This window comes from Acipenser ruthenus, chromosome 10, assembly GCF_902713425.1.
Source record: "Acipenser ruthenus chromosome 10, fAciRut3.2 maternal haplotype, whole genome shotgun sequence".
Lineage (NCBI taxonomy): Eukaryota > Metazoa > Chordata > Actinopteri > Acipenseriformes > Acipenseridae > Acipenser > Acipenser ruthenus.
Genome location: NC_081198.1, coordinates 15160144 through 15185264, shown reverse-complemented (window position 1 = coordinate 15185264; position 25121 = coordinate 15160144). Strand labels below are relative to the sequence as shown.

At 37.5% G+C, this 25121-nt stretch overlaps 1 protein-coding gene across 4 annotated transcripts in view; it reads right to left on the bottom strand.

Annotated features, from left to right (window-relative positions):
* The window catches only part of LOC117408842 (leucine-rich repeat-containing protein 7-like), a 239246-nt gene that overhangs the window by 46492 nt on the left and 167633 nt on the right, over positions 1-25121 (bottom strand). For 3 of the 4 annotated variants that reach the window (XM_059031848.1, XM_059031849.1, XM_059031851.1), the window contains 9 exons: positions 23407-23609; positions 20793-20910; positions 19348-19426; positions 18280-18369; positions 17989-18045; positions 7817-7880; positions 3193-3267; positions 2072-2216; positions 1380-1452 (listed from right to left, as the gene is read on the bottom strand). In XM_059031848.1, the coding sequence (XP_058887831.1) occupies positions 1380-1452; positions 2072-2216; positions 3193-3267; positions 7817-7880; positions 17989-18045; positions 18280-18369; positions 19348-19426; positions 20793-20910; positions 23407-23609 (904 nt within the window). The remainder of the gene's footprint in view (positions 1-1379; positions 1453-2071; positions 2217-3192; positions 3268-7816; positions 7881-17988; positions 18046-18279; positions 18370-19347; positions 19427-20792; positions 20911-23406; positions 23610-25121) is intronic. The other variant, XM_059031850.1, reaches the window with a different exon arrangement.

Here is a 25121-nt window from a genome sequence, read left to right as displayed (position 1 = left end):
GTCTAAGTATTTGTTTTTAAATAATTTTGTGCTTCCAAATGTTAAGCTATGGCCATATATAACAATGCAACTATGGTTTCTTGATGAGTCAGCAGTGTGGAGGGATCGTTGCTGGCATATACTCAACAAAGAACTAGGATCACAATTTAAATTCAGAATATATCACCATATTTATTGGTAGTAATTCAATTCCATGTTATGAAAGTCTTCATTTGCCAGCAGTTGAAATATTAGGTGCTGTATCTACCCGTTAGAGAGGTTTCCCCTCTAGTTAAAGAATTGGTTTTCTCAAAGTGCTATTTGCAGACTGAGGCATTGTCACAGAGAGGCTGATATCTGTACCTCCACATTGTAAAACAAGTACATTTTTTCACCCATGGTCTCATAGACATTCATTTATCGTCGACAATTTCCTGATGATCATTTTTTTGTGCCAAAATGCCACTGGCCGTAGGGTTTCAGCACAGGAGATGAGGAACAGGCTCCGTGGGGCTTGTTTATATGCCAGATGGCCAGATCATCTGCCTTGTTTTAACATCAGAATGTCCAGTAGTCTAGACTTTGCCAGGGAGCATGTGATCTTTTAGTTGAGGCTACTATGGTCTGCTGTCTTTACGCAAGAATCCAAGTTCTTGTGTGGATTATAAGGTTGGATATTGGGGAGTGCGGTGAGCAATGGGAGAGAGATACCTGACAGCTGTGTAAAACACAACAAGTCTGTTTTGGAGGACCATCTGTGATGGACCAAGAAGGAGATCCATTTGTTATAAATTGGCAAATCAGCAATGAGCGTTGCCACTGACAGTTCAGGGATCTCGGAAGATAATTCATCTCATTGCAATATGCTTTTGAGAAAGTGAGATAACGTGTATGTCTTATTACCTGCTGTGAAACATTAGGAAAATATACTTATTATGCAGAGGATGTAACACTGTCACATGTTTCCTTATATCTGGCAAACTGCTTCTCCAGTTGTGGTGAAAATTATTAACATTATTTAGCACAAGTTATATAGAGAACTAGATTGTCTTTGTGGGGTTTCTGACTCGTCCTACATTTGTATGTCACACTTACTGTATATATTTTTTTTATATAATATCTGAAAAACTGCTTGTCCAATTATAATGAATTTTAATTTTTTTTACAGTTAGTTTGTTAAGCAGATTGTCTCTCTGTCTGTACTGTAGTCCGTCTGATTGTAACTCTAATTTTAACTCTATAGCCGTAGCCGGGAAAGCGTGTTACTGAAGTATTTGTTGTCATAGAATTGAATAAAATGACTATCTATAAATGCAGTGACTGAACTGTACTGAACCTAAATTGCGACCTTTAGTTTTACTGAGTATATTTGCGCAGTTCCTTTGCCTTAGCGTACTCACCTTCCGATTGTGTTGGGCAGAGCGGTCAGCTGGTTGTCATCCACTTTTAGAGTCGTCAGCTTTTTTAACATTCCTGTGAAGACCGACAGGGAGACATCAGTAACTGTCATCACCAGGAATAAACTTTCCAGCTTGTGGAACCATTTCAAAAGATGAATGCTTGTGTAAAACACGTAAAAATCAATTTGGAATGTATAGCGGCAATTAAAAGCATCCCAGTGATACAAATTTCTCAAGGGTGTAATTGCTGTGACGTCTGAAAGAAAACTACACAAAGCACTATAGAACTGAGCAAGGTACTGAATACAGACAAAAAAGATATGCATGTTCTGTTGGTGAATATGTTTATTAATTAATTTGTATTTTTTATAATAGGGTTAATATTAATAGAGACTAAACTCTGTATCGAGACTCATCAAAGCAGTAATGATCACCAGCTTTCTCAAAATATTAATTGTGAGTACAATTTAATGAGGTGTCAAAACAGTCCATTGCCCTTCTTAAAAATATATTAATCAATTTCCCAAGTTCATTCATATTGCAGAGTGTCAGTACTTGGCTTAGAAATGTCTAATGCTGCTATGACTATTAGTTTCTTCCTGCAACTTCACAATCTTTTCTCTGTGACAACAGAAGGTGAAGGAAAGCAGGTAAAGCGTGCATGAGTGCCCATAAAGACAACATCAACTTACCTATTGAGTCTGGCAGCTGCTGCAACATATTAGATGACAGGAGGAGGTCCTCTAGAGCCTCGCAACCAGAAATCTCACTGTCAATGGTTTCTACCCTGTTCTTGGACATGTCCAAATACGTCAACTGCTTTAACTTCCCTATAGACTTCAGTAACAGGGAACAAAACACAACAAGAAAACAAGACTTACTTGGGACCTTGTGTGAAGTCCTTTTCTGTACTAATCTGTGATGAGTCATTACTAGTCGGTAGCTGCATGTTAATTTCATATTTAATACTCAAGAGATAATCTATGCAAGTTTAGATTTTATTACAAACACAATTAAAAGATAACAAATCAGTATAATCCATTCTGCTGATACACACTGTTGAGGATTATCATAGACTGGTCTGTATAAAATAGCAATCTTTTAGGATCATTCAAAATGTATTGGTACCATTACCTCATTCACTCAGTTGAAAGTAGACAACAGCAAGTTAAATTAACTGTATTTATATGTAAAATGTTACATCTGGAAGTGGAACAAAGTGCTAACATTCACTTTTATCAAAAAGGAATTACAAACGGGGACATAATTATAACCCTATTCCCCTCCTCCCTTTTTTAGCCAGTTTTCTTTATTTTATTTCCACAATGCGAGAACTGTCATGAACTCTCTTTAAACTCCTATAGCTCTGCCCAACATCTCAAAATCACAGAGGGTTTGCGCTTTGTCCCACCATTCCTGTGAAATTAAAAATTGTATCTTCAAATGTCATGTTATTTATGTATTCACCTTTCCCTTGCCTTTTTATGACATTTGCAATTCTCTAAGAGGTTCTGGGTTATGTTGATCCATTTCTGAGTTTTTATCATTTTCATATACATCTGTCTTTACCTGTCTCTGAGCTCGTCTGCCAAATTATGTCTAATTATGCTAATTATCATGTGACAAAATGGCCTTTGAACTTGGCCTCTATGGTTCTAGCATGGTTCAAAGCCAGAACGCAGAACCGCTCTCAATGATTGCAACATCATGAAAATACGCTGGAACAAATAAATAGCAACTTTCTCTTTAATTACTGGTACACATGACAGAAGAAAAGCTGCTCATTTACACAGGTAATGTGGTTAATACCTACCCCTGGTAGTGTCTGCAATCCATTGTTATCCATCCACAGCTCCTTCAGGTTTTGTATTTGCTCCAGGACTTCCGGCTGAAACATCAAACACATATCCTAAACTTAAGAACATACCGACGGGGTTAGACAATAAATAAATAAATAAATAAATAAACAAACAAACAAACAAACAAACAAACAAACAAACAAACAAACAACAGAAACATCTGCCATTACACTGGCACTAGAATGTACATGCACTTTTATTGACAGTGAAATTAGGTTATTATTGAAGTTACTATAATTTCTTACCTATTAAATGTTTTGTATCATTCTCTATGGTTGTTTTTGATACAAATTACACCCAAAAACCCCACATGCAGATTTTTGGGAAGTAAAATACAAAAAAATATAGAAACTACAGAAAGTCAAGTACACAAACATTTTGGTTAGTGCCTTCTTCAGGTGGGGAAGCATACTGGCAATGTGCTATGCATTCAAACCCATCAGGTATCCATGTAGCAATTTCATCACCTCTTGTATTGTGGTTCTCTCTCATCTCAGTACTTGATGCACTCTCCTCACCATGTCCTTTCGATGAGACGTAAAACCGAGGTCCTATTGTAAGTGACTCAGCAGCAGCAGTTGTGATGCATATTTCAGCCTAGTAAGTCGCTTTCTGCTAAATAATAATACTGTCCCCTATTGGCAGCAGGTTATGTAGTACAGGAGTGCTAATTAACATTTCTGATCATTTTTCGCTGTAGCTGATTTGATGCTTAGGGTTACAGGTGAGGTAAAGGGCTGATCCAGCTCCAGAGAATTCTCTAGTATTGTATCCTGTCCTTATTATTTGTACGACCTGCTGCTGTAACACTGTGTTTGTTCTACGTGAGCTTGGCAAATTGCCCAATGTTCTTATGCATGAGCTCAATTCAACATTATAAACCTGAAGCATTGCCTCAGTCAATAAGGTAGATGTCCTCTATGGCTAATGAGACCTTAGAATCCGGAAATTCACTTTAAACAGTATGTAACTGTCACTATGGTCATCCGGCAGGCAATGACTGCCAAGTCAGACAATAAGGCTTAAAAAGGTTCTTTGGGAGGTGAGAGACATAATAAGGTAAGGTAATTATATTTATTTAATTAATTGAACTGAGCCTGTTATGCTTGACAATGAACAGCAAGTTGCTTGGTGTTTCAGAGATGTTTTTATGCTAAAACATAAAAAACAGGAGGCTGTGTGGTCCAGTGGTTAAAAAAAGGGCTTATAAGGAGGAGGTCCCCGGTTCAAATCCCAGCTCAGTCACTTACTCATTGTGTGACCCTGAGCAAGTCACTTAACCTCCTTGTGCGCCGTCTTTCAGGTGAAGACGTAGTTGTAAGTGACTCTGCAGCTGATGCATAGTTCATACACCCTAGTCTCTGTAAGTCGCCTTGGATAAAGGCGTCTGCTAAATAAACAAATAATAATAATGATAAATCAAAAAATATAATACATCAAATCATTTTTGAGTGTTTTGAATCATCTAAATGCAGCCGCCCTTTATATAATTAATTGGAAATGTTTAGAGCATGTTACGGCCTTATTATTGAGAGGTGCTGTGAAACCCCATTTAGATAACAAGAGGTGCGAGTGTCACGTGTTGTTAATAATTTCTTTTTTTTTTGTTAAATTAAAATAAAAATAAGATTTTCCCCAATAAATCACTTAAACTGCAGTGGCACTTTTGTATTTTATATGTCACAAAACAGCTTTATTGTGTACAGTTGGGTGTACATTATTCATTGAATTAATCCCGCTGGTGTGTCCACCCAGCAGTGGCTTATCAACCCTTATGAACATCTCAGAATACAGTAAAACAATGGTGGCAGTATTACGAGCCGTCATTATTAACTGTGACGACAAAAGAAATAATTTCAAATCGGCCCTGACTGTTTGCTTGCAATGGGTGATTAATGAAAGCATTTAAAGCTGCTGTATTGCTATTAGAGCATTCTCCCTTTGAATGGCTGCTGTCTTCTGTGTACAACACATTGTTGCAATTTAAATTGATCATTTTATCCACATGTCCTCAGGTTGTTTATTAAACTAGGTTACTGCTCCCAAGTCAATTTTACTGGCCTCCTCTCAGACTGAGAACACCTTCACTTTTCCATCTGAATGTCATATTGCATCGTGTTCTGTATAATAAAAACAGGGGCTTTCATTTACACAGAAACAAACTGCAAAACAGAAGAAGTTTTGGGAATTTATTTAACGGAAAATTAAGAAATGTGTACTTCATTTGCCCCCCACCCCCCAGTATATTCTATACATACAGTATGCATCCACAAAAGCAGCCTGCTTCATGTTATAAATACAGACCAGTAAAGAGTTAAAAGGTCCTTTGGAATCCGGAAGTACTCGAAAAGGAGCCCTCAACTAAGATTCTACTGGCAAATGGATTATGATACAGAGGAAAAATGCTGAAAATTCAATAATGGAACAACTCAGAATGATAACCTCATTCAGTGTCTATATCATGGTTGCTTCTTTGAGGTATGGGTGATGTTAGTGCTTCTAGTTTTGACCGCTGGTCCTGCATCTCAAGGAAAGAAGGAAGCCAACTCCCTCTGAAAGTAGAACTGATGCGGCGAAGCCAGGTCAGCAGGGTGGACCATGAAAAAGCCCGGTGGAGGATGAAGTTGCAACTCAAATTGCGTCGACAACAGCCTTTAAGTTTTAAAAAAGTTAGAAAGGAGGGATCAATAGGAGAAGCAAGGCCCCATGATCCCTCCCTCGAATCTCAGCTTATGCTTTCAATAAAAAGGTATGGGGGAAATTCAAAAGTAAAAATAATAATACTAATAAGGTGACATTTGAAGCTACACATATGTGCTGACATCTAATTAAAAACGGTGAACAACTATTGAATCGCTGAGATCTGTGAGCAAACACAGCCCACAGAAGTATTTTAATTAAAAGCAGGTGTGATGTGGGTCACTGTGGGTTGAAATGCTACACCTTTATTGATGTCTTTAAAATGAAAGCAAGAAAGGAATGTGTAATGACAGATTAACTTAATAGTGGAGTAATAATCAATTCTACCCCTTTGATCTGTCTTTCATGTGATACTTTCAAAGATCTTTCAAAGTCCCTTCATAGGAACAGGTCACCTTTCATTTGTGCACTAATCAATAACATTTTGAAATCCTTTTCTTTTTAAATAAACACTGACCGTATTAAAAATGCATTTCTCTGGTAACCAGTTTTTCTAATGGAGTAATGCTATGAGCGATCGCAAGTATTGACTCAAGGAATCACAACAGTGTATACCAATGAAAAATGTGACCAGGCATTTCACTTACTGTAGATGCATACTCCACACCACAGGTATCAATGAGCTACTACCCTTAGTAGCGCTACTAAGTAATAGTCTTAATAGCTCTTCTAAGCTCAACATAGTTTAGTGGGTCATACAACATACAACCCTTTGTATGAACTTGGGAGGAAGGTTTTATTGCATCTTAAGAATCCAACTCTGTGTGTTTTATTGTATTACTGGTACCAAGAAATGTTTGTATGTTCACTCCCGACAGCACTGGATGGTCTACTAAACACTAAAATGAGTTCGGAACCGGAACCACTCATCGTATGTGTAAGTGGCTATCTCTGCCAGAAGGCATGTGTGTATGTTTGTGTGCAATGTCACGCGGAGTCACGGGCTGGAAAGCGGTTCAAGGGTTATCAGTCCCAATGTCATTGGCTTGGAAAACGGGTTACAATGAAGTAGGTCAAAACCCAGGGAATTCAGATTAAAATGTGAAAGGGCCTTTGGGCCTCATTCCCATAGGCTGAAAGCAGGGTGTACTTAAAAGCACGCTCAACTAACTTGCAAACCACCTGTTCAGTGTAGTCCCTTAGATTATACAATGAGAAAATGTGAGCAATACAAGTTGCACAAAGACCCTGTTGTTTTTCTGCATCTCTCTTGTGTGCTGTGCTCTACAGACATTAAAGACATTATGCTGGGTGTTATTAAAATGCTGAGTTAATCATTTTCAGATATGTCTGAACACAAGAATCTCAGAGAGCGCAATACAAAAGGTCCTTAAATTGATCTAACAACCTTTATTAAAAACCTGAACTGAACTGCTTGGCTGGGAAGCAGTCTTTTAACTGCTGGAAATGTACTTTTTATTTTTCAGCTGAACAGTTTCCAGTTTGGTTTATATTGTATTCATAACTTTATATGGTTTAAACTCTCTGTTGTGCATTTCCTTCAACCTAGTTAGTTAAAATGACATTAAATATGTTTTTTTGTTTTCATATAAAAGTCCCACCTGACTTCTTAGTTGTATTCTGAGCTCCTACTCAGATTCTCAAATCCCAAGCCAGCACTCCAATACAATATTCAGTATGTTTAGTATGCCTGTATGCCTTACATAATAAGGCTTTCATTTTATAAACTCAATAAACCCAAGAACGGCATATTATGTACAGTGGGAAGTATTTTATTTGTTATATTTAGTTTGTTGATTTTTTTTCTGGTTTATCATCAGGTATGTTCATAGTAAATTTATATCTCTACTAGACAAAAAAAGCTCACCATTTAAAGACAGCTGTTTAGGTCAATATTAACATTTGCTCCTTTCTTACCATGTCAGTGAATTCGTTATTGCCCAGGTCTAAACGCTCCAGCTGTGTCAGTCTGTGTATTGACCTGCAGTGAATGACAAAAGACAGCATCAGCATGGACAGCATATCACAGCATCGAAAAAGAGGTGCTGGGAACCGACCATCGACTTTAAATGGAAAGCAAACATTGAACTTATTTCAGGACTTGAACTGAAATACATTTCATCATGAAGCCCATTATATAACACACAGTATGCATGTTTCCATTACTCAAAACTGTACGGTATTACTTGTCTTTATGTGTTCTTTAAGAACCAAAGGCCCCAAAATAAAAGGACAGCAAATATGCTTAAAACAGACACAGCACACATCTCCACACAGACTGACTGTTCGGTCATTTTTACCCTGAATGAACTTGTTGAGATATCGGTCTGTGATTTAGAACAAAGAGAAGTTTCTCCTGGTCAAAATAAAATGATGACGAAATACCCCAAAAAACTATTGACTCGGAAGGATGGTTAGGCACAGATCATTGTGGAGAAAGGTTCTGATGAATGATCTCCACTGGTCATTCAAATCAATGAGAAAATAAACAGGTTGGGTAAAAAGGGTCTATGAACACCACAGGCTTATCAGATTGGAGGTCCAAATTGGAGATATATGTTTGGCCATGGGTCACACTGGAGGGTTTAGGGGAGGTCACTCAGAAATTAATAAAAAATAAAAATAAAAATAAAAATAAAAATAAAAATAAAAATAAAAATAAAAATAAAAATAAAAATAAAAATAAAAATAAAAATAAATAAATAAATAAACAAACAAACAAACAAACAAATACATAAATAATACAAATTAAAAAGCTCAGTATTAAAATGAAAACACTGTACAGGAAAATGTTATTTTTCCTGAAATGTTGAATTCTACCACAGATGATGCTGTATCAATTTTTGAAGTGACACTCTAATCTATAACACAGGCTACACACACAATAAATATATTGCTCCCCAGACAGACTGCCACTCTTATGTGTGCCTCTCAGTGTGAAGCTGCATTCTGGATTCCCAGATAAATTCCCTAAATTCCATACATAACACCGTGTAACAATTTTTTAATTTTTTTTGGTTCCTGGGTAGTAAGTGTTGTTTCCTAATTGTTTATGCCTCAAAAGTATAGATGGATCACTGTCCTGGTCACAAAAGCAAAGTTTGTGGGGAATAATAGCCATTTTCTATACTTTTGAGGCATAAACAATTAGGAAATAACACTTACTACCCAGGAACAAAAATTGTGTTACATAGTGTAATTAATATATTTTACAGATTACCCAAAGATCACACTTTTTTGACTGAAATGAAAGCAATCTAGGCATTCAAGGATGGCCTGGATTCTGGGTTTCCTTTACATTACCAGGTATTTTTCAGGGATACTAAAGTTCATCTGGTTTGTCTAGAATCTTTGCAGGCTGCCACATCGAGAAGGTCCTGGGAAGGTCTTGTTTATTTAGAAATTTGGAGCGTGTCAACTTTGAGTCATGGAATCACACACAAACACTGCTACTCTAGCAAGTTTCTGTTTATCAGAAGATTCTATACCAGCACTTTTGCTAAACCCTTGATTTTAATGTAATCAATCAATGTTAATATATTGAAATGAACGTTTTCTTGAGTAACGATAGCATGCTTCTAATAAACGTTGAATGCAACTTGCATTTAGGATATTTTTTTTTATCTTTTTTCTTGAGGTGTGTGGTTTGGATTAATAGACTACTTATTTTCATGTAACAACACAAATGTTGAGGATACACAAAGCAGTGACAGACCATCCCTAGTATGACCTTGATTACAAACAAAGGTGCACATCTGTAACAAGTGCATTAAATCAGGTGTCTTGCAATGGATGGCAGTTTGCAGTGCTTCCTTAACTGCCCTCTTTTGTAACTGCGTGAACTGCTACTGATTGGCCCTTTGGAAAGTAATGGGCATTATAAATATACTTTGATATGTTATTTATCTTGTTTGATCAGTATACACTCTACAGCGCTTAAAAGAGGTTTACAATTTCACCTGCCCCACTGCCATGTTAATCATGGTGCAGTTATAGAAGTCTCCCGGGAGGGGATTATAAATGAAATGTGATAAGTAGATAAATCAGTGTATGAAAGGCTGAGATAATTGGGGATGCCTTATTACTTCATTACATTGCAGCTTTTCCTTTACTCGCTCCTCTTTTCAGTATACAGTATTCAGCTTTAACCTTTTACATTAGACTTACATGAGACCAATCAGATACAGAGGAATTTCATGACAGCTGTGGTAATGGAACTGGTCAAAAGCCTTTCCAAACATACAATTTTACAGTATCTTAAAACAGAGATGCGCACATACCCAAATACACGTGCTGGGACAAAACAAATTGAAACGCCTGCCATTAAACAGTCAATAGGGTTTAGGGTCACCATGGACAGCCATAACGGCACTGATTATGCGTGACAAGTCAACAATGGGTTGCAAATTGTTCTGAAGGGGAACATGACCATGTGAATTCTCAGATAAGTCAGGGGTGGAAATCTGCAGCAAAATCTCTAGAAAGGCCCATGCTGTCCACCCTTTGAGAGTGTCCATCATGAAACATCAGTGATTTACAGAGGTCAGTTACCTAGGTAATAATCAACATTAAATCGAGGCACTGAGAAGAAACAAAATCAAATTGGTACACTTTTCTCTAAAGCCTTCAAATATAACAGAGAACATGCATGTGCACATTATTATACATAGTAGTGTGTGCATATATATATATATATATATATATATATATATATATATATATATATATATATATATATATATATATATATATATATATATATATATATATACAGTGCCTTGCGAAAGTATTCGGCCCCCTTGAACTTTGCGACCTTTTGCCACATTTCAGGCTTCAAACATAAAGATATGAAACTGTAATTTTTTGTGAAGAATCAACAACAAGTGGGACACAATCATGAAGTGGAACGAAATTTATTGGATATTTCAAACTTTTTTAACAAATAAAAAACTGAAAAATTGGGCGTGCAAAATTATTCAGCCCCCTTAAGTTAATACTTTGTAGCGCCACCTTTTGCTGCGATTACAGCTGTAAGTCGCTTGGGGTATGTCTCTATCAGTTTTGCACGAGAGACTGAAATTTTTGCCCATTCCTCCTTGCAAAACAGCTCGAGCTCAGTGAGGTTGGATGGAGAGCATTTGTGAACAGCAGTTTTCAGTTCTTTCCACAGATTCTCGATTGGATTCAGGTCTGGACTTTGACTTGGCCATTCTAACACCTGGATATGTTTATTTGTGAACCATTCCATTGTAGATTTTGCTTTATGTTTTGGATCATTGTCTTGTTGGAAGACAAATCTCCGTCCCAGTCTCAGGTCTTTTGCAGACTCCATCAGGTTTTCTTCCAGAATGGTCCTGTATTTGGCTCCATCCATCTTCCCATCAATTTTAACCATCTTCCCTGTCCCTGCTGAAGAAAAGCAGGCCCAAACCATGATGCTGCCACCACCATGTTTGACAGTGGGGATGGTGTGTTCAGGGTGATGAGCTGTGTTGCTTTTACGCCAAACATAACGTTTTGCATTGTTGCCAAAAAGTTCGATTTTGGTTTCATCTGACCAGAGCACCTTCTTCCACATGTTTGGTGTGTCTCCCAGGTGGCTTGTGGCAAACTGTAAACGACACTTTTTATGGATATCTTTAAGAAATGGCTTTCTTCTTGCCACTCTTCCATAAAGGCCAGATTTGTGCAGTATACGACTGATTGTTGTCCTATGGACAGAGTCTCCCACCTCAGCTGTAGATCTCTGCAGTTCATCCAGAGTGATCATGGGCCTCTTGGCTGCATCTCTGATCAGTCTTCTCCTTGTATGAGCTGAAAGTTTAGAGGGACGGCCAGGTCTTGGTAGATTTGCAGTGGTCTGATACTCCTTCCATTTCAATATTATCGCTTGCACAGTGCTCCTTGGGATGTTTAAAGCTTGGGAAATCTTTTTGTATCCAAATCCGGCTTTAAACTTCTCCACAACAGTATCTCGGACCTGCCTGGTGTGTTCCTTGTTCTTCATGATGCTCTCTGCGCTTTAAACGGACCTCTGAGACTATCACAGTGCAGGTGCATTTATACGGAGACTTGATTACACACAGGTGGATTCTATTTATCATCATTAGTCATTTAGGTCAACATTGGATCATTCAGAGATCCTCACTGAACTTCTGGAGAGAGTTTGCTGCACTGAAAGTAAAGGGGCTGAATAATTTTGCACGCCCAATTTTTCAGTTTTTTATTTGTTAAAAAAGTTTGACATATCCAATAAATTTCGTTCCACTTCATGATTGTGTCCCACTTGTTGTTGATTCTTCACAAAAAATTACAGTTTCATATCTTTATGTTTGAAGCCTGAAATGTGGCAAAAGGTCGCAAAGTTCAAGGGGGCCGAATACTTTCGCAAGGCACTGTATATATATATATATATATATATATATATATATATATATATATATATATATATATATACACACAGACGTGCTCAAATTTGTTGGTACCCCTCCACAAAAAACGAAGAATGCACAATTTTCTCTGAAATAACTTGAAACTCACAAAAGTATTTGGCATCCACCATTGTTTATTCCATATTTCATTTGCTTTTGATTTTTGATTCAACATAATTTTGTAAATAATAAAACAAATGAAAATGGCATGGACAAAAATGATGGGACCGCTAACCTAATATTTTGTTGCACAACCTTTAGAGGCAATCACTGCAATCAAACGTTTTCTGTAGCTCTCAATGAGACTTCTGCACCTGTTAACAGGTAGTTTGGCCCACTTTTCCTGAGCAAACTGCTCCAGCTGTCTCAGGTTTGATGGGTGCCTTCTCCAGACTGCAAGTTTCAGCTCTTTCCATAGATGTTCGATAGGATTCAGATCAGGACTCATAAAGAAGGCCACTTCGGAATAGTCCAATGTTTTGTTCTTATCCATTCTTGGGTGCTTTTAGCTGTGTGTTTTGGGTCATTATCCTGTTGGAGGACCCATGACCTGCGACTGAGACAGAGCTTTCTGACACTGGGCAGTACGTTTCGCTCCAGAATGCCTTGATAGTCTTGAGATTTCATTGTGCCCTGCACAGATTCAAGGCACCCTGTGCCAGGTGCAGCAAAGCAGCCCCAAAACATAACCGAGCCTCCTCCATGTTTCACTGTAGGTATGGTGTTCTTTTCTTTGAAAGCTTCATTTTTTCATCTGTGAACATAGAGCTGATGTGACTTGCCAAAAAGCTCCAGTTTTGACTCATCTGTCCAAAGGACATTCTCCCAGAAGGATTGTGGCTTGTCAATATGCATTTTAGCTAATTCCAGTCTGGCTTTTTTATGTTTTTCTTTCAAAAGTGGAGTCCTCTTGGGTCTTCTTCCATGGAGCCCACTTTCGCTCAAAAAGCGACGGATGGTGCGATCAGAAACTGACGTACCTTCACCTTGGAGTTCAGCTTGTATCTCTTTGGCAGTTATCCTTGGTTCTTTTTCTACCATTCGCACTATCCTTCTGTTCAATCTGGGGTCGATTTTCCTCTTGCGGCCACGCCCAGGGAGGTTGGCTACAGTTCCATGGACCTTAAACTTCTTAATAATATTTGCAACTGTTGTCACAGGAACATCAAGCTGCTTGGAGATGGTCTTGTAGCCTTTACCTTTACCATGCTTGTCTATTATTTTCTTTCTGATCTCCTCAGACAACTCTCTCCTTTGCTTTCTCTGGTCCATGTTCAGTGTGGTGCACACAATGATACCAAACAGCACAGTGACTACTTTTCTCCATTTAAATAGGCTGAATGACTGATTACAAGATTGGAGACATGTGTGATACTAATTAAAGAAACGAATTAGTTTGAAATATCACTATAATCCAATTATTTATTATCTTTTCTAAGGGGTACCAACAAATGTGTCCAGGCCATTTTAGAATATCTTTGTAGAATAAGCAATAATTCATCTCTTTTCACAGCTTCTTTGCTTTATTCTATGACATACCAAAGGCATGCAAGTATACATGATAAAATAGCTTTTAATTTCATCACTTTTCAGGAGGAATGAAGCATTATTTCAATGAGCTGTAAGGGTACCAACAAATTATATATATATTGTAACAAGGATATATTGTAACGAGGCAGGGAGGGGGTTAATATCCTCCCTGCTAGAAACGTGTATCTGTTTACTTGTTTAATTATTTATTGTTTAATTATCACCTGCACCTGGCTACCACTGTAAATTAGAGCCAGGTGCAGGGTATATATAGAGAGCAAGCAGTCTGTTCGAGGCTGCTGCTGTGTGAAGGAGCCTGATTGAAGGTGTGCTCAATCGTAGGAAAAAAAGGTACTGTGTAAAGCCCTTTCTGTGAAACATGTTTTTGCAAACCTGTGTGTTTTGTTTAGTCAAACCAGTAAACAGCTTACCTGTCCGGTTATTAGTTTAGGTTCCAGTTTGTGTTTAGTTAGTGCTCAAAAAGAGCTAGGTTTTTGTTAGTTTATTTATTTTTGTATTATTAAAAATAGCGCGTAAGCACCTAAAATTCAAGTTTCTGTGTCCTAGGTCTCATTTAAAGGGGCAACGAACCGCGGGGAGGTGTATATATATATATATATATATATATATATAAAGCATGTTATAATCCAGGGCTGGCAATGAAATGTGAAACAAGCAATGTGATTGGTCGTGCAAGGTTCCAGCTGTCCATATAATGGATGGATACAGCCTTGTCACACATTCGAAATCACTGCTCTGCCTCACAGAACAGAAAGGGAAAGTACCGGTAGCCATCTTGTTTACAGTAACAGATGTATAGTAACTATAAAACGGGAGTGACCAATTACCAGCAAAAATGCCAAAAGTAGAAAGCAGACATGCCGATTTGGATGATGAACAATTAAATGAACTGGAAGATAGCAAAAAAAGGTTTGTAAACACCACAGAAAAATACCAAGACACTTCTGCACCTTATCCACCCCTCTCCGACACAGACCATTTACCTAATTACTGAAATCCGAGACGACATTATTTTTTTTTTCTACTCCTGTTCTGCTGAAACACCAGCGTCTTGCACTCACAGAAATTCAGTGCCGTTTCAGCTCAGCTCCTGGTGGATCTTTTCAATGGCAATGTAAAATTCAATGTAAAATGTACTTACTTTTGCATGTTTCAATTAAATCAATTTACTCAGCTTAACTTAGTGTGTAGTACAAACTACTTTTGTGGTCCATTTATTGGCGTAAGGATATTTAATAAAAAAATAGATGTGCCCTAAAATTACTTCTGCTTCTTTTTTTTTTAAATCCACTTCAGAGAGTCCATATACGTTGAATATACAGACTTCTCGGGGGTTGGAGGCACTCGACTTCGTCTCTACACAACGCTACACAATGCTACACAACGCCCCGATATCAGTATGCCTTATTGCATACTGATATATGCATTGAGGACTATTAATGAAAAATACAAATGGAACTGTAGCAACGCATAAGGTATGTGAGGCTCCAATTAGAGCTCCAGGGCGATTTATTGATCACTGCTTGTTTGATTGAGGTTCGCAAACTAAAGTCAGATCAATAATGCATTCATTGATTACATGCTTAATTCAGTGGTTCAAAACTGCGGGTTGGACACCCTGGTAGGTGAATGACCACATCACAAGCAGCAGGTATAGCAAGTAAACCATTCAACTGGTAACTTGTCCTTGCTTTGATATTTATATACTTACTGTTTATTAACAAATAGAAGACATTTCTATCATTTATTAATAATGCTATATTTCAATAGGAGGGACTCAGAAGCTTCCAGAACCCTGAACACTTACCATCAGCCTCTCTCTCTCTCTCTCTCTCTCTCTCTCTCTCTGTAAAACTGTCTTCCAGCTGTGACTTCATTATTACAGGATGTATACCATTTGCATAACAAGTCTACAGAAATGTCACTTTCTCTGGGGCTAACATGAGGTAAACCAGGAGGTCACATTTCATTCTGCTTTAGTAACTCGGTACATCATCCAGTCTGTTGCCTTCTACAATATGCTAAGACACCATGGTACAACATGCCAGTTTAATTTTTATTATGGGTCATTCCACCCCAGCAGGCCAATAAAGTGGTTCTATCAGCAGCATCAATTTGTTAGCTGATGTTAGATCCCCATCTTTTATTGTTGATAAATCGCAATTGAAAGCCACTGTAGTGCAGGCTGGGCTTGACGGATTGAACCGCCTGCACCCCTGCAGCCTGAAAAACAGGCAGGGGAAGAGGTGAACGGAGCAATGTGAAATACGAAAAGCTGTTTAAATACTTGCATGGGTGCATATTGCATCACCAATTAAATGCTAGGTAAATGTAAAGGGAAAAAAAAGGCTCAGGGGTTTTAAACTGGAATGGGGTGTTTTGATAAACAAAAACAAATGGGGGGGGCATAATGTAAGGGGAATAGAATCTCTGAAAGAATGGTTTGTACATATAAAATAAATCTAATATGTGAATGAAATACGTAGTGGTTGCAAACTTTCACTTTGAATGAATAGAAGTAAATCCACCACAGCGTAAGTTAAGTTTCCACCATAGCCTTACACTCCCTTTCTATGCTACACATACAATAGGAAACCATGGTGGGTTCTGTTTCCTGTAACACACTGTGGATGTTGTGGATGGATACTTTGGCTTCACTTATGGAAAACAGAAATCAATATGAGAAGTATGGGAATGCTGTTACGCTAAAGCCTGACCAATCTTTCAATGTAACGTGTTCTGCATCGTAACAAAAGTGCTTTACCTAACACTGTTACATTTGTAAATCAAAGTTGATAGAGGATTGAAATGTCGACACTGCAATCGTATACTCTGACCTGTGCAACTGCAGACATGAATGATTTAAGAAAAGCTTCTGAATTAAACAGGTTCATCTGTATGCTCCTGCGATCACCCTCATTATTAACATATTCTAATTGAATTGAGTCTTTTTGTAAAGGGCATTGTGACAGAGCTGGTCAAAAGACTATGGCCTTATTGAATTGTACTGTAGGCTGGTTAACGGCTGATGCTGTACTTATGGTAACAGCAACATTTCAAAGCTCAATCATTGGCTCTTGTACAGAGAGTGAAACTCCTAAAAATAGAGGAATGTGGGGGAGTTGAGTAGGCTTCTAAAAAGACTGACACATAAATGATTACAAGTGAATTGAGATAATGAATAATGAAGCATTTTAGGAATGATCGGTATAGTCTGTTTAAAGCTTAAGAGTGCCTCCGCTGAAGCGTTCTGTTTGCCCAGTGCTGTTAGTGCAAAACGAACTGGAGATATGGGACTAGTTGAACACAATGGGTTGTCTCCTGTCAATATACCAAAGCATTATCATGCATCTGTTTTAAGAACATTCATTTATGCATTGATTTTTAAAGAACAAGAGCATTGCTAGTCAAAACTAATGCAATTACCCAAGTTCTGTAAGTTCTGCTTTGGAAGGTCATCTGACTGTCATATTTAATTTAAGACCCAACACTGCGATTTCATCTGGCCTATAGCACACTTATCAATTATGTAGAATCAGTGCATCCCAACAGAGATGGCAGATGTTAGTGAAAAAACATTGAAAATCCAGTTCAAAGAGACAAGAAACACCCGAGACAACCAAGAGGGTTAAAATGTAACATCGGCTAACATGCATGATGGGGAAGCTTATCCTGTTCAGCCAAGCAAAGCAGACGGTACAAGGACACAGGGTGTATCAGGAGAACATGCCCCACACAAAGGCGATGACAAATCCAATGTATTTTGTACATTTTGGCTTTTAGAGAGCAGGGGTTGGGGTGGGGGTGGGGGAATGTAAGGAATCTTAATACAAACACAAATATCAAGAAAATAATTGATATATCTCTGTAGCAACACGTTGACAAAAGTCACATTTTCTCAAACAATGTCAGTACAAGTCGCATATTTTTGTCATATCTTTCTGTATTCCTATCTGCAAACGAAATAAAAAGCTTGGTGACTCGTCTTTGCGTATACAATTCTGGAACTAAAAAAGCAAATCCCATTTTTTTGATGATCTAATTGAGTACATTTACTTCACCACCAAATTTTGAATATAATCCCCAAGGTAGAAGTATACTACTTACTTTGGTAAAGTTTTCAGGTGATTTTCCCGTAGTTCCAAGATGCGTAATTTGGTAAGCCTAGGAGGAAGATTCATAAATAGGAGAGGGTTAGGGGTGCTCATATATACAGAAACCACTAAAAATGTGAGCAGCCCACTTGGGAGTTAAGTTTCTTAAACTCTTTTCACTTGTGAATTGAGCTGGATTTGAACCCAGACCTCCAGGTAAGAAGACACATTGACCCCTCTTAAACATGTAAAGATACACAGATAAGGGCTGGGTATACAGTTGCCCTGAATTCTTGCTCCTTACCTCCCGAAGTTGGCAGGAAGATATTCCAGAAATGCATCATTTAAGTAGAGCTGCATTAAGTTTAGCAGCTGTGTGAAGCCATCTGGGAGTCTGGAAAAATGGGAGTTAAGAATTAAGTTCAGATGTGAGTGAGTTTCCATGGTGATCGCATCTAAAAGTAAGCCCTGAGAATACAACTGAAGAATCGGGCAATGTGACAAAACCCTAATCCTTGGCTGTCAATGCCCAGAAAGTGTTGCCTTATTTCCTGTTTAGTGTTCTGGAAAAAAATAGAAACTGTTAGTATCCATGGTCTTCTTGTCCACAGTGCATTCATGGCCTGAAGCTCATGAATGAAACTCCCTTGGAGCAGCATTTTTTAAATGTTACTCTTCAACATGGATTCAACAGTTATTAATACAAAAATAACGGTTCATTGGTCAATATGAATACAAGTTTGTTAGTGCAGCTGATTTGAAAACAGATAATGTATCATCTAATATCATAATTGGACTGAGACAGTCATTCACTGTAAGTATTGGAAGATGCCCAGTAGCTGTCTAATGTTGACATTAGACAGTAAACTTCGACCGCAGTCAGCGCTGATGAAAGTTAACCAATGGGATGACATGGGATGGGCCATCGTCCAAGCTGTCATTGTATCTCTATATGGACTTTGAATACCATGCTGTCCAATGCGCACATTGGTCAAGAGACATCAAGTGTCAGCATTAGATGGATAAATGTCCATTGTTGTCTTTGGACAGATTTTTTGCATCTAATAGCAACAAATTCCATTGTCAGTCTTAGTATGATGGCTCAGGGTGTAACACTTATTATTTTCAGCTGTAAAAGATTGTCATGATACATATGTGGATTTGTAAGCACACTCCATCTGTGGTGTATAAAGAAATATTTTTTTTTTCTTTTTACAATACACAGTTACTGTAGCTTAAATGCATGTACATCTCTAAGTAAATATCAAACCCATCCTTCATGTTCTGTTCACGTATGGTGGGTTAGAGTATGCATTATGGATTACTGAATATAACGACACAGCTATGCTTCTTATGACAATACTGTACTTACTTGGCAATTGGATTGACACTGGCTTCAATAATTGTTAAACATTTACAGCATTTAATGTTATCCGGAAAATCTTGAATACCTATAAGGACAAATCGACAATATTCATTTAGTAGGCACATGTATTTAATGAAAGTGTTTCCAGCTAACAAAATAATTCCATACATTTTACATGTTGTGCATGTCAATGCGCTAAAGATCTCTTAAGGGCACTTCCTGGAAGTAAGCCAACCAAGAATATTTTTCTTTTTTTTTTTTTTTTAATTAGTGAGACTTACATGGTGAATGAAAGCACACAGTTATGATTTTGTTAGCTATGATCTTAAAGAAAAAAAGTAGGAAAATACAGGAAATATTTAGCTGTGTGGACAAATCAGCAATCAACACAGCTAAATCTAACTAAGGATGCTGGTCAGCAAACATTTCACAGCATCCTGGTGCGTGGCAGAATGGCATATCATTATCATGTGGTCTTTTTAACATGTACTTTCAGGATTTAAAACATTACCAAGAAACATCTGAGTACGAATAGTTGAAAGGCACCAAGTTGAAGTAAAGTCCCTCAATGAGTAGGCAGCTGCATCATTAACACACACACACACACACAACACTGCTTAGTACAGCTAAACATTATCAACATCCTACTATCTCCTAACCAGTCCTCAATCAGACACCTGTGGGATGAGCCTGGGAGACACATTTGAGATTTCCATTCTGCTCTCTCCACACGGTGTGCTGAGGCATGCAGTGCTGGTGTAGTGGAATGCCAGTCCTAGCTGTTGGGGCCAGTAACACACAGCAAGCATGTGCCGCTGCTGCACGGTCTGCATTAAGTCAATGAAGGGCACACCAGGTAATCAAAAACACACCTGGTGCCTTCATCACGGTCGGTAGAGCAAAGTCTGTTTTGAGGATATGTGGTAGCCCCTTCCCCAGCCTTAAATGCCCTTGTGGTGCCTCTTGATTTATTGTGTATTTTATAAATAAAAAATTCAGACAAAGAACCAAATGCGTTATATTATATGAATTATATTCACCATGCTGTACGGTGCAAAAGCAGATATCCACGGAACAGAGACAAACAGGAGCTTTCTCAGAACCAGACTCAGAACCTCATTTCACTATATTTTTTACTGCATGTTTAAAGTGGGTAAATAACAGCACTGTGATCAATACAAAGTAAAGGACGGCTGTGTTTAGATGTGCCACTGTTTAGGTTTCTGCAAAAAAGGCACATAAAGTTGAAGGTTTTTTTTTTTTGTCTCAATGATTCAAATGTAAAGCAGGTTTGGAATTACATATATGTCATAGCTATTGTACAAATAGAATGAGCTAGGCAGCATTCAGAATTTGCTATTCATCTTTCCATCGTTATTCAATGCACCAGTTGTTTATATATTTGAAAAGACATTTCATTCAAATCCAGAATAGCTGGTCAGAAACTTTACCGTTTTTGCTGATGTCTAGCTCCTTAAGGTTTACAAGGCTGGCGATGGTGGCTGGCAGACTGGAAAGATCATTGTCGGGCATGCTCAGTTTGCGCAGTGCTTGACAGTTAAATAATTGCTGGAAAACAAAAGGATGCAGTCAAGTTATTGCACTGATATATTTTAGAATTCCTTAAGTCTTCAAGAATACTGTATCTGTTCTAATCTGTTCTGTATCTAACGAATTCACAAGCCTCTCGCACCTTTCACCTTTGGAGGCCTTGGTCCAAATCTGGGTCATATCATAGGTGAAACTTTTGTCTTGTGCAGACAATACTTAATGACAAATTATTTGGGGGTACTTTCAAAATGTTGTATGTGTATTTTGAGTAAAAAGTTGAAATATTCTTTCCTTAAATGAATGCTCAGTTTTGCCCTGTTCAGTAAAGTTTAGATAATTATATACAAAATGCATTTTGCATTTTTAGTTCCAGATATTTGTTTTATTACATAAATATAATTTACAAATATAATAATAACACAAAAACTGTAATTCATCTTTATGGCTTTATTTTATGCAATGGCTCAGATGACAGGTTTTATCTCCTCCTGCTGCCAACTTTCAGCTACGTTAACCAAGAGGCACAATTAGTTACCCAATAAACTACAGACAAATCAGTTCCAAGTGAACAGTGTCTAGAATCTATTGCAATAGTTCTGTTCAGAGGCTCTGGGTGGCTGGTTAAGAAGAGCGCACCGCAATAAAGATGCAACAGTGTTCAAGCTTGCTAACAGGATGACAGGCTCAGGAGACAGTTTCACAGGCAGTGCTTCAGCCTCGAGATTCTAATTATGGACTCCCAGAGCAAACTGACTTCCACTGAAGAGAAAAGAGTTATATTTCTACATTTAAACAAGTAATATATTACATGAATGTTGAAAATTGATCTAAAATAATCAAAATAGATGTCTGGTTGAGTGATACAGGAGAAAAGATGTTGGGGAGCATGTGCACTGTAGTAACAGTTAGAAATACGGTCAAAGATTCATCAAAGTTCAAGTACTTCTTACACTACGTATAAATGTAAACCTTTGCAAAGAACATACAACATGGATCTAAAGTTAAAACACTTTTATACTTCATAGTTCATGAGTACAATCTTTATTTTTGTGGTTTAAAACAAGTTAATACTCTCGTCTAGGCTGTCTCTTATTATAAAATAAATCATTTCCCACAGCCTTGCTTTGCTGCCCAAACTGCACAGGATCACTAGCATCCTGGAATTAGATCGTAAAGGTCCCATTCAACAGCACTTTAGGACAACACTTAAATGTACATTGACTGCCCAGGGATTTATGACATCTTGAAGCAAACATTAAGGCTGAATCTGCTAAAATTACTCCTGACACCTGACAACCAACAAAATCATTTTGCTCAATTTGAGAGTCGGACTAGTGTCATTTTCTCCTATGGTGTGCAGTCTTTTCCCTGTATAGGGAAATTCCAGATGGGTTCTATAAGATATTTCAAAAGGATTGTTCATGCTGTCTGTTTAAGTTATTGAGAATGATTAATTCTGTTCGGTTTTGTTTCATCACAGTTAAGATTAAATAGTGTGTGTGTGTGTGTGTGTGTGTGTTTTCATTGTTACAATGTTAAAGGTGCCATTATTTGGATAAGACGAAAAAACAACATTTTATAATCTGTGCTTTATTTACTCCATTACCTAGACCACATTTACACAAGAAGAATCAATTCCCAACCTACAAAAATCTACATGAGTGTTAAAAACCTGTCTTAGATAAAATTATTTCATAATCTACTAAGTATACACACACACACACACAGTTAGCTTTTTTCACTATATTCAGAATTAACATTTATTATGAAATCTCATGAACAACAGCTACTTTGTACAGCAATATGAAAAATTGTGGACTGCAATGAAAATGTTACTGTCACTTTAAATATTCAAACAAACAAGCAATCAACAGTTTTTTTTGTTTGTTTTGTTATTTAAACCTCCCATTCATCAGGGTATTAAGCTACATTAAATCCTTATCTACTGACAAACAGGCTTGTTCTACCCCTACAAACAATATTGTTTAAAAAACTTTTTACACAGAAATACAATCAATCAAAACCTTTATTTATCCAGATGAGACAATTGAGAACCAATTCTCATTTACAATGAAGACCTGGCAAGAGGCTTACACCACCACAGCAAACAACATCAAATACAATAAATAAGAAGTAAAAAACACATAATCAATCATAAAACATAAAACTCAGCAGCAATGAGTCGTTGGCTAAAAGCAACCTCAGATATGGGACATTTACCATTTTCCCTTGCATTTGAAATCACCATTCATTCAAGCGAAAACAGCCAGGAAATTATTTTACCCCTGCTTTTCTCTCCAATTTAGAATGTGACTCCCCCATCACCCACTGGAGCTTCAGAGCCAACACAAAACTCCCTGAGGAATACCCCCAAAAATGCAAAATTTACAGAAAAGGAAAAACAGGTGCGATCACAGACCATGTGATATAATATCCTTACTAAATTAAATGTGTAAAGCAGTGGATAATGGGGGTGCATTGTCGTTATATAGCAATGATTATAGCTGCATGTACCTTGGGTAGCTCTTCAATCTGATTAGCATCTAGATAAAGTTCCTCTAGCGTGCGCTCGAAACTGAAGATCTCCTTTGGCACCTGTTGGAGGCTGCAGTGGGAGTAGTCCAGCACTGAGATGACCTCTTCCTCACCCCGGAAGCATCGGCAAGGCACCAGGCGGCCAATGAGCTTCCTCTTGGTTGTCATCTCCAGACACTGCACTGGGGAAGAGAAGGGAAATAGACAGCTCTTTAGAATCATGAACAAGCTACCTTACACTGCAGTGCATTCCCCAAAGACGTGCCCTTTGAAACAGGTTCAGTTATGTTGGCATCCACGTATAAAAAATTCTTCTTTGGGTCTTCTCAATGTCTTTTGAAACCCACCGGTTAGCAACTCATAATCACTAATTTTGCTGTCAGCATAGGAACCTGACACAAATGACTACACAGTTAGACTAATTGTGTCTAATGGCATCTCAATTGTGCTGCTGGTGTGTTAATATGTGCAGATTAGGGCCACAGAGAAATAGTTTTCAACTTTAAGCCACTCTACTCTATAATTAGATTCTTTACAGACTTTATTTTCTTTTCTTACTGTATATGATCCCTCAGGAAATGAGGGATAGTTTTAATATAAGACAATACTTTTGTGCATAGGATGCCTCTTATTATTGCCATCATAAGCAGTTATGAGAACCGAGAAATATATCTGAGCAAAACTACAATGAAAAAGAGACACTCAACTTATTAACTTAAGATAAATCACAAAAATGAATTTCTCTTAAACATTAAAATCTATACAGGAGTATAAATCACATATAAGGAAAATAATCACTGTTAAGGGTATGTCAACAAACCAGTATATCTTATATTGTGTACAGAACATACAGTACAGTTATTTCAACACTTTTTAGTGTCTCTTATTATAAGAGCCATCATTTCAAACAGTTTGAGTTAACACAGCTTCACTTTATGGTCCTCTCGCCCAAACTGCATAAGAAGACATCTCTTACACAATAAGAGATACCCTACACACAACAATACTGCAATTTTTACAAATTAGTCATTGTGATGGGTTGATTTCAACTACACAACCCAGTAATAAACACACTGGTGGGCGATCCAGGTATTCCATTAGTTTCCACCATTTTATTTAGTTTCTTAATCTAAGTTATTCTGCTAATGCACATGTATTCCTAGATACTGAGCACGTATTTACAGTCAGAAAGTTACAATTTGGCAAGTTGTCAAACTCTAGAGCTAAAAGATAAAGAGAGGGCCTTGTCAGGAATCTGGGATCTGTTTTAATTAAAACGGCAGTAAGACAGTTCAGGAGGAATTATTTCACTTTCGTCTCACCCCTTCAAAGAAATCTGCCGTCAATTACTTTGTTCTTTCTGTTGTTCTTTTAGACATCTCAGATCGAAAACAATAAATGTGATATTAAATCAGACTTGCACCAATATAAAAGAAAGCAATAAACCCCAATGGAAAAAGAATAGTGTTTTCAGAATTTATACAATCCCTTTATTTTGAACAGTTCAGCTGTACAACAACAATTTTCAAAAAGGCAAGTTCAGATGTTTTATAAAACTGTATTTTTAAAAATCTCCTTATTATTACTATTATTTATTTCTTAGCAGACGCCCTTATCCAGGGCGACTTACAATTGTTACAAGATATCACATTATACATTATTTCACATTATTTTTACATACAATTACCCATTTA